General features: G+C 47.9%; 1 protein-coding gene across 6 annotated transcripts in view; it reads right to left on the bottom strand.

The window, feature by feature from the left end:
- Positions 1–1,851: 1,851 nt before the first annotated feature.
- The window catches only part of LOC121272052 (creatine kinase U-type, mitochondrial-like), a 32,516-nt gene continuing 19,588 nt past the window's right edge, over positions 1,852–14,779 (bottom strand). For all 6 annotated transcript variants that reach the window (XM_041178454.1, XM_041178453.1, XM_041178456.1 and 3 more), the window contains 6 exons: positions 13,955–14,176; positions 12,632–12,717; positions 9,699–9,822; positions 5,770–5,904; positions 2,561–2,686; positions 1,852–2,080 (listed from right to left, as the gene is read on the bottom strand). In XM_041178454.1, the coding sequence (XP_041034388.1) occupies positions 1,964–2,080; positions 2,561–2,686; positions 5,770–5,904; positions 9,699–9,822; positions 12,632–12,717; positions 13,955–14,176 (810 nt within the window). In that variant the 3' untranslated portion in view covers positions 1,852–1,963. The remainder of the gene's footprint in view (positions 2,081–2,560; positions 2,687–5,769; positions 5,905–9,698; positions 9,823–12,631; positions 12,718–13,954; positions 14,177–14,779) is intronic.

Raw genomic sequence — 14,779 nt, forward strand, 5'->3', positions numbered from 1 at the left:
GGGACGCGGGTCTGTGTCTGTGATTCCCCCACACGGTGACGGGACGTGGGTCTCTGTCTGTGATTCCCCCACACGGTGACGGGACGCGGGTCTGTGATTCCCCCACATGGTGACAGAACGCGGGTCTGTGTCTGTGATTCCCCCACACGGTGACGGGACGTGGGTCTGTGTCTGTGATTCCCCCACACGGTGACGGGACGTGGGTCTGTGTCTGTGATTCCCCCACACGGTGATGGGTCTGTGTCTGTGATTCCCCCACACGGTGACAGAACGCGGGTCTGTGTCTGTGATTCCCCCACACGGTGACGGGACGCGGGTCTGTGTCTGCGTTTCCCCCACACGGTGACGGGACGCGGTTCTGTGTCTGTGATTCCCCCACACGGTGATGGGTCTGTGTCTGTGATTCCCCCACATGGTGACGGGACGTGGGTCTGGTCTGTGATTCCCCCACACGGTGACGGGACACGGGTCTGTGTCTGTGATTCCCCCACACGGTGACGGGACGCAGGTCTGTGATTCCCCCACACGGTGACGGGGCGCAGGTCTGTGATTCCCCCACACGGTGACGGGACGCGGGTCTGTGATTCCCCCACACGGTGACAGGACGCGGGTCTGTGATTCCCCCGCACGGTGACAGGACGCGGGTCTGTGATTCCCCCACACGGTGACGGGACGCGGGTCTGTGTCTGTGATTCCCCCACACGGTGACGGGACGCGGGTCTGTGATTCCCCCACACGGTGACGGGACGCGGGTCTGTGATTCCCCCACATGGTGACGGGACGCGGGTCTGTGATTCCCCCACGTGGTGACGGGTCTGTGTCTGTGATTCCCCCACACGGTGACGGGACGCGGGTCTGTGTCTGTGATTCCCCCACACGGTGACGGGACGCGGATCTGTGATTCCACCACATGGTGACAGGACGCGGGTCTGTGATTCCCCCACATGGTGACAGGACGTGGGTCTGTGATTCCCCCACATGGTGACAGGACGCGGGTCTGTGATTCCCCCACATGGTGACAGGACGCGGGTCTGTGATTCCCCCACACGGTGACGGGACGTGGGTCTGTGATTCCCCCACACAGTGACGGGACGCGGGTCTGTGTCTGTGATTCCCCCACACGGTGACGGGACGCGGGTCTGTGTCTGTGATTCCCCCACACGGTGACGGGACGCGGGTCTGTGTCTGTGATTCCCCCACACGGTGACGGGTCTGTGTCTGTGATTCCCCCACACGGTGACGGGACGTGGGTCTGTGTCTGTGATTCCCCCACACGGTGACGGGACGCGGGTCTGTGTCTGTGATTCCCCCACACGCTGATGGGACGCGGGTCTGTTATTCCCCCACACGGTGATGGGACGCGGGTCTGTGTCTGTGATTCCCCCACACGGTGATGGGACGCGGGTCTGTGTCTGTGATTCCCCCACACGGTGACGGGACGTGGGTCTGTGTCTGTGATTCCCCCACACGGTGACGGGACGTGGGTCTGTGTCTGTGATTCCCCCACACGGTGACGGGTCTGTGTCTGTGATTCCCCCACACGGTGACGGGACGTGGGTCTGTGTCTGTGATTCCCCCACACGGTGACGGGACGCGGGTCTGTGTCTGTGATTCCCCCACACGCTGACAGGACGCGGGTCTGTTATTCCCCCACACGGTGATGGGACGCGGGTCTGTGTCTGTGATTCCCCCACACGGTGATGGGACGCGGGTCTGTGTCTGTGATTCCCCCACACGGTGACGGTACGCACCTGAAGGGGAAATAGTCCTCATGGAGTGACCAGATCTTAGTTCAAGTCGCTCTGAGCCAAGACAAGGTTGAAGAGATTATAAGTAACCAACATTTTGTGATTTTAGGTGGTCCAGAAGTTTATTTATTTAGTTTGGAGGGGTTATGATATCCAGAATTTTAATATGTTTAATGAGACATCACTCTCATGTTGAAACTTTGATTACAGAGGGATTAGCGTCGACTCTGGGCCAGGGGGGCTGGGATCTTGATATCTTGCCCTCTCTGGAGTTTCTTCTCACACTCAATTAAATAGTTGACTCCATCAACTACCAACTGAACCAGCTCCACCTGGAGAATGAAAGAAGACATTCAAGTTTATCTCTGTACAATGGAAGGAATCAGGCTTGTTTTGGTGGAAAGAGAACTCTCTCCATTCCCCTGCCCTTCCCTCTCACCTCCTTCTCCCACGCATCCACCTGCCCCTTCACTTCATCTCCTCCTTCCTCATAAGCTCCTCCCACAAAGAACCACCTTAACCTTTTCCGCAGCCTCTGTATCCCAAAGGAAACTTGCCCCCTATCTGTCCCCTCTCCTCATCTGGTACCCTTCTCCCCGAACCCCTTTCTCTCCTCCCCCAACCATCTCCCCTGAAGAACCTTGTCCCCTCCTTCATCCTTTCCCATGAACTCTCCCCTCGTTCCCTATCCCACACCCCCCCCCATCCCCTCCCAGTCCCATCTCTTCTATCCCCTCCCCGACTTCACCCCTCTGCCCTGCCCTCTCCCCCCATCCCACAGGAATGCGAATTTCGGGTAACTAGTAACTGACCTCTGATTTCCCCAGGCGGTCCAGGTTCGAGATGTCAAACACACTGCCCACAGCTGCAGTGTCCACTCCCCCTGTTCCACGTTTCTGCAAACGCAGGTTGTCCAGGATTTTTGAGAAGCGAGGATCCTGAATCAGAAATATAATTTACACAACTGGTGGCTCCTGTCTCACCATCTCCCGTCTGTTAAAATCTCACTCTTTAGGTAAGTGTTAAAGACTGGGAGCGGCAATGGGATTGAAGACATTTAGGAAAGGGAAGTGTGGTCTTTGTGGAACAGTTCACCAGTGCAATTTGTTTTCCCTACTCTTTAAACTATTTGTACTGAGAAATAAGCCACCTGAAGGGTTGCCAATTTGGCTTGGACATGAAGCTGGAGATTTCACCACATGACCTCCTGCCTTCAACCTGGACGCACTCACCACTGGTCACTTAATGTCCATCCTCACCATCATGTCTCATGACTAATCAGAAAGCAAAAAGACTCTTCCAACCAAATATAAACAAAAAACTGGCCTCCATTGACATCATATCCTTTTCCATTTCAGTATTAACATGGATCATTCACACAAGAACAGAATGACACAAGTGAGCTGTACTGTACAAAGGCTCAGGTAATTTTAGTTAAGGCTGTGCTGTCAGTTAAGAACGGCACAGAGATGATTAATCCTCTTTTTTTCCAACTAAACTCACTTTATCTTGGCTCACATGTTGGTACTTACTTCCTGATTGATGTTGGGAATTGGTTTACCGGATAAATGAAGAGTATTAATGAATGATGTGTGGCCTGGAGGGACTTTCAAATTCTCCTGGATTTTGAGAAGTTTTTTTCTCTGTGGATTTTGTGTTCATTACAGCAAGAGGCCTCGCTAATAGGAATGAAAGACTCTTATTTCAAGAACTCCCAGGACAGGTTAGATACAGAGTAAAGCTCCCTCTACACCGTCCCCATCAAACACTCCCAGGGCAGGTACAGCACGGGGTTAGATACAGAGTAAAGCTCCCTCTACACCGTCCCCATCAAACACTCCCAGGACAGGTACAGCACGGGGTTAGATACAGAGTAAAGCTCCCTCTACACTGTCCCCATCAAACACTCCCAGGACAGGTACAGCATGGGGTTAGATACAGAGTAATGCTCCCTTTACATTGTCCCCATCAAACACTCCCAGGACGGGTAGAGTATGGGGTTATATGCAAAGGATAGCTTCCTCTACACTGTCCCCATCAAACACTCCCAGGACAGGTACAGCATGGGGTCAGATATAGAATAAAGCTCCCTCTAATCTTTCCCCATCAAAAACTCCCACGACAGGCAGAGTGTGGGGTTAGATGCAGAGTAAATCTCCAAATACACTGTCCCCATCAAACACTCCCAGGACAGGTACAGCACGGGGTTAGATACAGAGTAAAGCTCCCTCTACACTGTCCCCAGTTACACTCCCAGGACAGGTCCAGCACGGGGTTAGATAGAGAGTAAAGCTCCCTCTACACTGTCCCCATCAAACACTCCCAGGACAGGTACGGCACAGGGTTAGATACAGAGTAAAGCTCCCTCTACACTGTCCCCATCAAACATTCCCAGGACAGGTACAGCACGGGGTTAGATACAGAGTAAAGCTCCCTCTACACTGTCCCCATCAAACACGCCCAGGACAGGTACAGCACGGGGTTAGATAGAGAGTAAAGCTCCCTCTACACTGTCCCCATCAAACACTCCCAGGACAGGTACGGCACAGGGTTAGATACAGAGTAAAGCTCCCTCTACACTGTCCCCATCAAACATTCCCAGGACAGGTACAGCACGGGGTTAGATACAGAGTAAAGCTCCCTCTACACTGTCCCCATCAAACACTCCCAGGACAGGTACAGCACGGGGTTAGATACAGAGTAAAGCTCCCTCTACACTGTCCCCATCAAACACTCCCAGGACAGGTACAGCACGGGGTCAGATATAGAATAAAGCTCCCTCTAATCTTTCCCCATCAAAAACTCCCACGACAGGCAGAGTGTGGGGTTAGATGCAGAGTAAATCTCCAAATACACTGTCCCCATCAAACACTCCCAGGACAGGTACAGCACGGGGTTAGATACAGAGTAAAGCTCCCTCTACACTGTCCCCATCAAACACTCCCAGGACAGGTACAGCACGGGGTTAGATACAGAGTAAAGCTCCCTCTGCACTGTCCCCAGTTACACTCCCAGGACAGGTACAGCACGGGGTTAGATACAGAGTAAAGCTCCCTCTGCACTGTCCCCAGTTACACTCCCAGGACAGGTACAGCACGGGGTTAGATACAGAGTAAACCCTCTACACCGTCCCCATCAAACACTCCCAGGACAGGTACAGCACGGGGTTAGATACAGAGTAAAGCCCCCTCTACACCGTCCCCATCAAACACTCCCAGGACAGGTACAGCACGGGGTTAGATACAGAGTAAAGCTCCCTCTACACTGTCCCCATCAAACACTCCCAGGACACGTACAGCACGGGGTTCGTTACAGAGTAAAGGTCCCTCTACACTGTCCCCATCAAACACTCCCAGGACACGTACAGCACGGGGTTCGTTACAGAGTAAAGGTCCCTCTACACTGTCCCCATCAAAGGTCCCTCTACACTGTCCCCATCAAACACTCCCAGGACACGTACAGCACGGGGTTCGTTACAGAGTAAAGGTCCCTCTACACTGTCCCCATCAAACACTCCCAGGACACGTACAGCACAGGGTTAGATACAGAGTAAAGCTCCCTCTACACTGTCCCCATCAAACACTCCCAGGACACGTACAGCACAGGGTTACACCGTTCCCATCAATGAGTCCAAGCCCTGACCCCAGTAGAGCTTCCTACAGTGCCATTGTGACCATTGCTATTTCCTACACCAGTGGCCTGTGGACTTTTCTCTCTTCAAGTCAGGTTCGGTTCAATCCTGTCTCATTTGCACAACTGATTATGCCAGTATCAGTTTACTTTGTTGTGGGCATGAATACCTCATGTAATCACTGCCTCCTAATTTGCTACTGAAGTTCACATTGAGTTCTGTCAGTATCTGAAAGAGAAAGGCTTATGGTTCCTTCTGGTGATATTCTGAGCATTTTCAATGTTGTTTTGGAACTTACTGTGCCCTTAAAGAATTTATTTCAGTGTCGTGCTTTGTGCAGAGTGTTGATGTCCATTATAGTCCATCTGGTAAATAAGATTGAAATGGTACCTTGCTGAGCATGGGTAGTTTGATGTGTACCCCAGCTCGGAGTCCCGTACCCAGGTTTGATGGGCAGGCCAGGATGTAGCCAAGTCTCTCGTTCCACATAAACTCCCAGCCTTTCTCGGCGATTAGCTTCTCAACCTAGGAAAACATGGTCTGTATCAAAGCTCAGTGTTTGTATCCAGTTTTCATGCAGGTGGCAAGAATGAATGGACAAACAGTATTACATTAAGTGTACAACACACAACAAGGACATTTGGCCCAGGTGGTCCATGCTGGCATTTATTCTCCACATCAGCCTCCTACCATATTTCATCTAACCTCATCAATCTATCTTTCTGTTCCTTCCTTTCTTGTTTGTTTATCTAGCTTCCCCTTAAATGTATCTAAACTATTCAACTCAACTACTCCACCTAGTAGCGAATGTTCTACATTCTCACTACTCTCTGGGTAAAAAGATAATCGCTCCTAAAATGTAGCAATGATTCCTAGACAGACAAGAGTAAGGTTTCAATTCTGCTCAGTCTGTAACATCCCCATACTTGGGACACAAGTTGTGGTTTAAATCCCACATCAGTGGCTTGAGTGATAATCTAGGTGACAGTCCAATGCAGTAGTGAGGGAGTGAATTATCAGAGGTGTCTTTCCCTTGTCACTTAGATGGATGTTAAAGATCCCATGGCACTATTGGAAGATGAGCATGGAATTCTCCCAGTGTCCTGGTCAATATTTCCCCTTAACCCCAAACCACCAGCCGGTCATTCACCTCATGGCTCCTTTAGGGTTTGCAGAAATATTGCTACTTTTGCCTGGACAGCAACAGCCTAAAAGTAATTAATTCTGTATGAAACTCCCAGAGTTGGCTCTGAGAGATGTGATATTAATACTAGATATTGACCAAGCCGATAAAGATTCATTTCACTTGCTACAGGTTGGTGTTTATTGAATGGGATATGTTTCTCTTGTTACGTCACTCCGATTATTGGGATATCTTCTGCTGTGAGCGAAACCTTTAGGTCAATGGTTGATGTCAACCAATGGGTGGCTCTTACACCGGTGACTTGACTCAACAGCAGCTTGCATTTATATAGTGCCTCTAATGTAGTAAAATGTCTCAACTTGCTTTACAGAGCTGTTACCAGACAAAATTAGACACAGCCAGACAAGGAGCTAGTGTGACAGGTTAGCAAGAGCTGTGTCAAAGAGGTAGGTTTTATGAAGCTCCTTAAAGAAGGAAAATGATACAGAGAGACAGAGAGATTTAGGGCGGGAATTCTAGAGTTCAGGACCCAGGCAACTGAAGGCATGACCATCCATGGTGGAGCGATTAAAATCAGGGATCCGCATGAGACCAAAATTGTAAGGATACAGTTATCTCAGAGAGTTGTAGAGTCAGAGGAGATTACATGCAGAGGGAGAGGTGAGGTCAAGCAGAGATTTGAAATCAAGGTGAGAACCTTAAAATTGAGAGTACGAGAGCCAGTGTTGGTAGGGGGCACAGGGTGATTCGTGAACAGGACTTGGTACGAGTTGGGGACAAACAGCAGAGTTTTGGATGAGCTCAGGTTTATGGAGGGAGGATGATGGGAGACTGGTCAGGAGATAAAGTCATTGATAAATGGTCACAGCTGGGTGGCGTTGTGCTTTCAGTGGGCACCCAGAAAGAAACGTGGAACTGTATTCGCTTGTACTCATCCATTGTGGGTTATTCAAATTATAACGTACATAAATGAAAGACATGGATTTAAGGCACGACCCTGCACACTCTCCATCATGGATACCAGCACGCTGGAATGAATCACAGAAGCTTGAAAAAAGTGCATTTTCACAAGTAAAAATTGCAGAGTTGCCTGTGGGACAAGGAGTGGTAGTAAATTGTTGGGGTTTCACTGTGAAAGCTGTATTCTGTCTGTCATCTGAGAAAGTAAATGGCGATATGGCAACAGGCACTTGATCACAATACCCCATTATGAGTCAGCACCTATAACACTCGGGGGGGGGAAACTAACTGAAGGGGCAATTACTCTGAATAATATTTATGATACTTTTGCTGTAAGAGAGGCTAAATCATAATGATGAGTTAAATACAAAAATTCATTGTGGATTGGGGGACACACACAACATGCTTAAAAATCCCCCAAACACAATGCAGTGTCTATCCTTATCTTTTTTGTCTCACAGTGTTCTCAAAACCAGGTGATGGAAAGGTCATTATCGTGAAAAGCCAGGATTAATGACAGGCATCACAGTGAGAGTTTGTGTGGGAGGGGACTTCAGTGAATAGAGTTCTCTTCAATAGTTAAAATGCCGCAGAGCTGATTTTGATGTAATAGTTTGGTGCCCATTTAAATTCAAGGGAGGTTGTGGGAAATGAAATGCTTTGCAGTCTTTAGTGTTATTGCCCAATCCTCAGCCTGACCAACGATGAGGCATACAAAAGCCAGGAAGGACTAGAAAACTGAAGCATTCTGAACAACGGAGAAAAGGAGGGACAAGTCTGAAATTTAAAGTTGAAGGGATTGAAACAAAGGGCAGCTTCTGAAAGTGAAGAGGAAGCAAGCTATCCAGGGGTGTGGGGAGGGGGTGTCCTGGGAACCTTTCCTCCTAAAGCAAGTTAGATAGAATCTCATAGCACAGAAGGAGGCCCTTTGGCCCATTGTCTCTGTGTTAGCTCATTGAAAATGCTATCCAATTATTCCCACTTCTCCTGCTCTTTCCCTATAGACCTGTAAATTCCCCTGTTGAAAGTTATTATTGAACCTGCTTCCACTGCCCTTTCAGGCAGCGCATTTCAGATCATCACAATTCACTGCATTAAGACCATAGGCCACATCTGCTGCCAGTGCCATGCATGCTCTGAGCATCTGCAGTTCGAGCATGTTGTTCCATGACATCATTTGGCCTGCCCGAGTCGACAGTGGCCAGGACCAAAGATGGCGCAGCTGAAATGGTCACAGCTGGGCAGCGTTGTGCTTTCAGTGGGCACCCAGAAAGAAATGTGGAACTGTATTCGCTTGTACTCATCCATTGTGGGTTATTTAAATTATAACGTACATAAATGAAAGACATGGATTTAAGGCACGACCCTGCACTCCCTCCATCATGGATACCAGCACGCTGGAATGAATCACAGAACCTTGAAAAAAGTGCATTTTCACAAGTAATAATTGCAGAGTTGCCCATGGGACAAGGAGTGGTAGTAAAGTGTTGGGGTTTCACTGTGAAAGCTGTATTCTGTCTGCCATCTGAGAAAGCAAATGGCAATATGGCAACAGGCACCTGATCACAATAACCATCAAGAGTTGACAGGGGATTTCCCAAGAGCGTTTGCCCAGGGAGAGGAGTAAGGGGATGGGGCTGAGGAGGATGGGGACCCCCATAAATACTGCCCAACACTCCCTGTGGACACCCCTACCTACTGATACACACCCCGGGAACTGACGAAATTTGAAACACACACGTGCAATCCTTCTGACATTACCCACACTGTGCAGCCCTTAACTGCACATGTGCACAGAGGTCTGCACATGCGCAGACTGATACCGGCAGTCTGGGCACTGCGGAATGATGCCAATAGATTACCGCGCATGAGCGGACCAGTGCGCGTGCACAGACCGCCATCTTGCGTAGGCAGGAGACACAGCGAGAAAGATTTCTTCTTACCTTCTTTCTGTCAATCGTCTTAAATCTGTGTCCTCTGGTTACCCATGAAAGTAATCACTCTCTATTTACTCTATTAAAATTGGATATGTGCTTGAAGGGGAAAAAAATTTGCAGGGCTATGGGGAGAGAAGGTGGGAGCAGTGTAACTAATTGGATAGCTTTTTTTCAAAGGGACGGTACAGGCATGGTGGGCTGAATGGCCTACCCATGTACCATCAGATTGTAATGGAGAGGGAATCCTGGTGGGTTGGTTGCTGCTTGGAGCGGGTTACCTCTTTGAGACCACGGCAGAACTTCTCAAACACCCGCTTCATGTTCCCTCCCTTCTCCATGGAGATGATTCGCGTGTGGTCTTCCTCATTGACCCAGATTAAGAAAGTCTTCTCATTATTGTGCCTGTGGAGCAGGTGAGAATAGAGCAAGTTTAAGTAGTTTTTGTTTAAAGAAGGCACCCTTGTTTTTAGACCCAGAAACACTCGCTTTCATCGTCCTGCACCACCTTGTGCTTGCCGACTTACATTGCTTCCAGATCTCCTGATGTTTCAGATCCAGATATTGAACTTTCTTCCTGGCCTTATCCCTTTCCCAATTCTGTGATCTCTGGAATCTTCTCCCTAAAACTCTCCACCTCTCTCTCCTCCTTTAGGGACCTTCTTAAAACCCATCTTGTTGACCCAGCTTTTTAGTTGCCGCACCCCCCATTTGCCATATCTCGTTCTTTGGTTTGAGATCAATTTTAATTTTTAAAATTTTGTTAAATGCCTTGGGGCATTTTTCTATATTAAAGATGTTATATATAAAATATATTGTTGTTGATTGGAAAATTTTACTTTTAGAATCCTACTGCACAGGAGGCCATTCATCCCATCATGCCTGTACTGTCTCTTTGAATGAGTTATCCAATTAGTCCCACACTCCCTGCTCTTTCTCTATAGCTCTGCTAATGCTTACCCAATTTGAGTGTTTACCCAATTACCATTTGAAAGTTACTATTGAGTCTGCTTCAACCACCCTTTCAGATCATCATAACTTGCTCTATTATAAATAATTTCCTCATCCATTCTAATTCTTTTTATCAGCAATATTACTTTAAATTTACAGGTGAGACCAGGGCAACAGCCTCAAAGCTGATAACAGGTAAATCTAGAAATGGTACCAGAAAATCTTCACTCTCGTCCAGGTACCCAGGCAGTGAAGGATGGAACTGGAGCCTATCTTTACACACTTTATAAACTTTTATTTACAGAAACACACATTACAAACATGCACCTCCTAACCCTGTCACCATAGTTTCAATCTGCACCCCAGTTAATGCTTACCATCTGAATACAATTACATACTAAATTACTTTATAATGAACAATTCTTCACAATGGCTGCTACATGAAAGAAACTCTTAGACAGAATAATGAAGATTAAAACCGTGAAGTTATTTAAAGAACATATGGATGCTGCAGGGTGGGGAATGGTGGGGTTGGGGAGTAGTAGGGCCTTTCTTGAAGGCGTTTGCCCTCAGCTCATCTGTTGCTGACACTGTCACCCATGCCTTTGTTGCTTCCAACTTGACTCTTCCAATAACTCCCGGCTGGCCTTTCATGGTCTTTGTCCAAAACTTTGCTCTTACTCACCCATCACCTCCTTCGTTCAGTGATGCATGCTGGCTCCCAGTTGAGAAATACCTTGATTTTAAAATTCTCGTCCTTGTTTTACAATCTCTCTGTGGCCTCACCCCCGTCCCTATCTATGTAACCTCCTCCAGTCCCACAATCCGTCAAGATATCCTGGCCTCTTGAACATCCCCAATTTCAACTGCTTTACCATTGCTGGCCATGCATTCAGCTGCCTGGGCCCTAAACTCTGGAATTCCCTTCCTAAACCTCTCTGCCTCACTTCTTTCCTTTCAGATACTCCTTAAAACCAACGTCTTTGAACCAGATTTGGCCATCTGGTCCAACCCCTCCTTTTGAGACTCATCAGCAAATTCTTTGTTAAAGTTTTGATTTCCTAAGCCAGCTTTCAGTGCCAGCTTTCTTTCTGTTGCAGATGGTCCTGACTTGCTGTGTGTTTCCTATATACGTTTGAAAAATGATTGCTTTGGCTTTGGGCCAGTGTGTGTCTGGGAGCCAGCTTGCTTCTTCGATATTAAGATAAATCAAACAGACTCCTCTTTACCAGCCTATTACTGAACTCCCGCTAATCCACTGAGAGAACGCCTGGCTTGGGAATAATGGACCAGCTATAGGCCAGCCTTACCCTGCAGAGTTCTGCAGTCTGTTGTCATGTTGCCTGGAAACAGTGCCCCATAACTCTGGAAACCGGGATGAGTGAGTGTGCAAATGATTAAAGTCAAACTCGGGGATTTGAAACCCAGATATTCAGTTGAATCATCGCCTACTCACAGTTTTAACTTGAAATAAACAAAAGAAAGTCTAAATTAAAATATTGAGTGTGATTCTGCGCAATGCACACCACATTGGTGCTGCTAATGTAGATTAGATTGGCTACTCTGGTTGGAGCCCTTCCTGGAGGTTTGGCCATGTAATGTTCTGACCACATGACATGTGACACACAACCACGTGACATCTGATCACATGGACATATAAGCACATGACTTGTGCAAATGTTGCATTTACCTTATTAAGGTTGCTTCCCGTTGTCCTTGAATATTTTTGCTTGTGATTTTGCACCAATACCCATGGTAGAAAAAGTTCCAAGAACTGGGAGGTCTCCATGAGCAGGAGAATTGGGGAATCCAGAGGGAGGGAGGGAAAGGGGAAACTGGGAGCCAGAGGGAAGAGGGGAACCCATTGCAGCTGTTAATCCGAGCTTGATGGGATTACTGACTCATATACCCGTTCTCCTCTTCTTCCCTCTGCTGGGATTCCAGTCCCCCGGCTCCTGCACCCTTCAATCTCCATCCACCTGTCTTGGTTCTGTAATCCTCATTACCCTTGCCTAACAAAAACTATCAATCTCGCTTTTGAAATGTTCGATTGACACCCTGCCTCACCCATAACCAACAACCCCAGCTACACTACACTCCCCCCACACCCCACCTCCACGCCTCAACAGGTTGTTGGAAGGATTTTGCATGATTGCTTCTGGACATCACGGCTGAATGGAATAGATTTCTAGAGCCCCAGTGCAACCCATCTGACCACGATTGGGGCTTGAAGGTGGGATGCTAGTTATACTGAGGAACTCACCAGATGCCACGGGCATCAGGCCAATCCCTGGCCATCCCTGCAGAAGTCAGCAAAGGTGACACTGGTTTGTCAAACAAGAAGTGATCCTATGGAGAAAAATAATTACACTTATTAAACCTGTTTGCTCAGGAACATATAATGTTAGAAACAAAGCTACTCACAGAGAGCAACAAGTGTCAGCCATGACTCAATAATAGCACTTGTGTCTCTGAGCCAGAAAGTGGTTGTTTCACATCCCACTCCTGAGGCCTGAGTAAATAATTTTCACTGTCGCCATCAAACACTCCCAGGGCAGGTACAGCTCGGGGTTAGATACAGAGTAAAGCTCTCTCTACACTGTCCCCATCAAACACTCCCAGGACAGGTACAGCACGGGGTTAAATACAGAGTAAAGCACCCTCTACACTGTCCCCATCAAACACTCCCAGGACAGGTACAGCACGGGGTTAAATACAGAGTAAAGCTCCCTCTACACTGTCCCCATCAAACACTCCCAGGGCTGGTACAGCACGGGGTTAGATACAGAGTAAAGCTTCCTCTACACTGTCCCCATCAAATTCTCCCAGGACAGGTACAGCGCAGAGTTAAATACAGAGTAAAGCTCCCTCTACACTGTCCCCATCAAACACTCCCAGGACAGGTACAGCACTGGGTTAGATACAGAGTAAAGCTCTCTCTACACTGTCCCCATCAAACACTCCCAGGACAGGTACAGCGCGGCGTTAGATACAGAGTAAAGCTCCCTCTACACTGTCCCCATCAAACACTCCCAGGGCTGGTACAGCACGGGGTTAGATACAGAGTAAAGCTCCCTCTACACTGTCCCCATCAAACACTCTCAGGACAGGTACAGCACGGGGTTAGATACAGAGTAAAGCTCCCTCTAAACTGTCCCCATCAAACACTCCCAGGACAGGTACAGCACGGGGTTGGATACAGCGTAAAGCTCCCTCTACACTGTCCCCATCAAGCACTCCCAGGACAGGTACAGCACGGGGTTAGATACAGAGTGAAGCTCCTCCTATACTGACCAACAATGTCCCTCAATCTGAAACTGAGGAGAGCACCCCCTATCACAAAGGATGGTGCCCTCTAAATATGACTGTCAATCTTCATAAAATGAAGGATAGTGTGATGTTATGGGCCCATTAGAATTTGGTTAAGACTTACCAAAATCTTTTAAAGTTGAACCCTTACAGATACAGGAGACTTTCATCCCAGTATCTGGGCTGAATTTGAGTCCAGTTGGGAAATGCTAGTGTCGAACTCATTGTACCAGCCAGTTCCCTATCACTAAGATTAGGTACAAGTTTGATGTCTTACATCAATGAGTTGTTGCTGCTCCTTATCCGTCATGCTGGTCAGACTATAGTATTTTCCAGCTAGGTCTCCCTTTAATCCGGCCAGTGCCTCGACAGTGACCTTCTCCACCTCTCTTCTCTCAGCCCGAGTGCAGGCAGGGGGCATACTGAGTCCTCGGATACTTCGACCAGTTCTCACACGTGAGGAAAGAACATAATTTTCATCAAACTGTGCATTGCGAATCTGAAAAGAGAATGTTGTGAGGTATTGCTTATTCCTCAGTAGGTTTGATGAAGTCTTTGTTGTCTTTAGCAGGTCTTTATTAGCTACTAGAATGATTACAAATATACAGTTAAGGTACAAGCTAGTGCAGTCTCCATGCTTGCCTATACACACAGCTCTGCCCAACACTACACTGACTCCTAGGTATGGGTCATGTATTCTCTTACATCACTGTGCTCACAATACTCAGTCCCACATTAACCTACATGTGCCAGACCCGTAAACAACAGAGAACAAAGACAGGAAACTAATTTAAAGTTTGTGCTTTGGCTGAGATAGTTTGTGGTAGCAGTATCTTTTACAGGGCTGAGGCTGTGATCGTCACACAGTCTCTTGGAATTGGGTCTTGGGGAAAATCTTGATTTTGTGTGTTAACTTAGAACAAGCAATAGTGAGTCAGCAGCTCATGTTATATCTCTCCTGATTTTTATTTCCATTGTTCACTCACTTAACCCCCTCCCACAGCCCCATGTACACCTTCCCCTATCACTGACTCTACCCACTCTTTTAATCCCCTCCCAGAGCCCCATGTATACCCTCCCCTATCACTGACTCTACCCACCC

Source organism: Carcharodon carcharias, chromosome 32, assembly GCF_017639515.1.
Source record: "Carcharodon carcharias isolate sCarCar2 chromosome 32, sCarCar2.pri, whole genome shotgun sequence".
NCBI lineage: Eukaryota > Metazoa > Chordata > Chondrichthyes > Lamniformes > Lamnidae > Carcharodon > Carcharodon carcharias.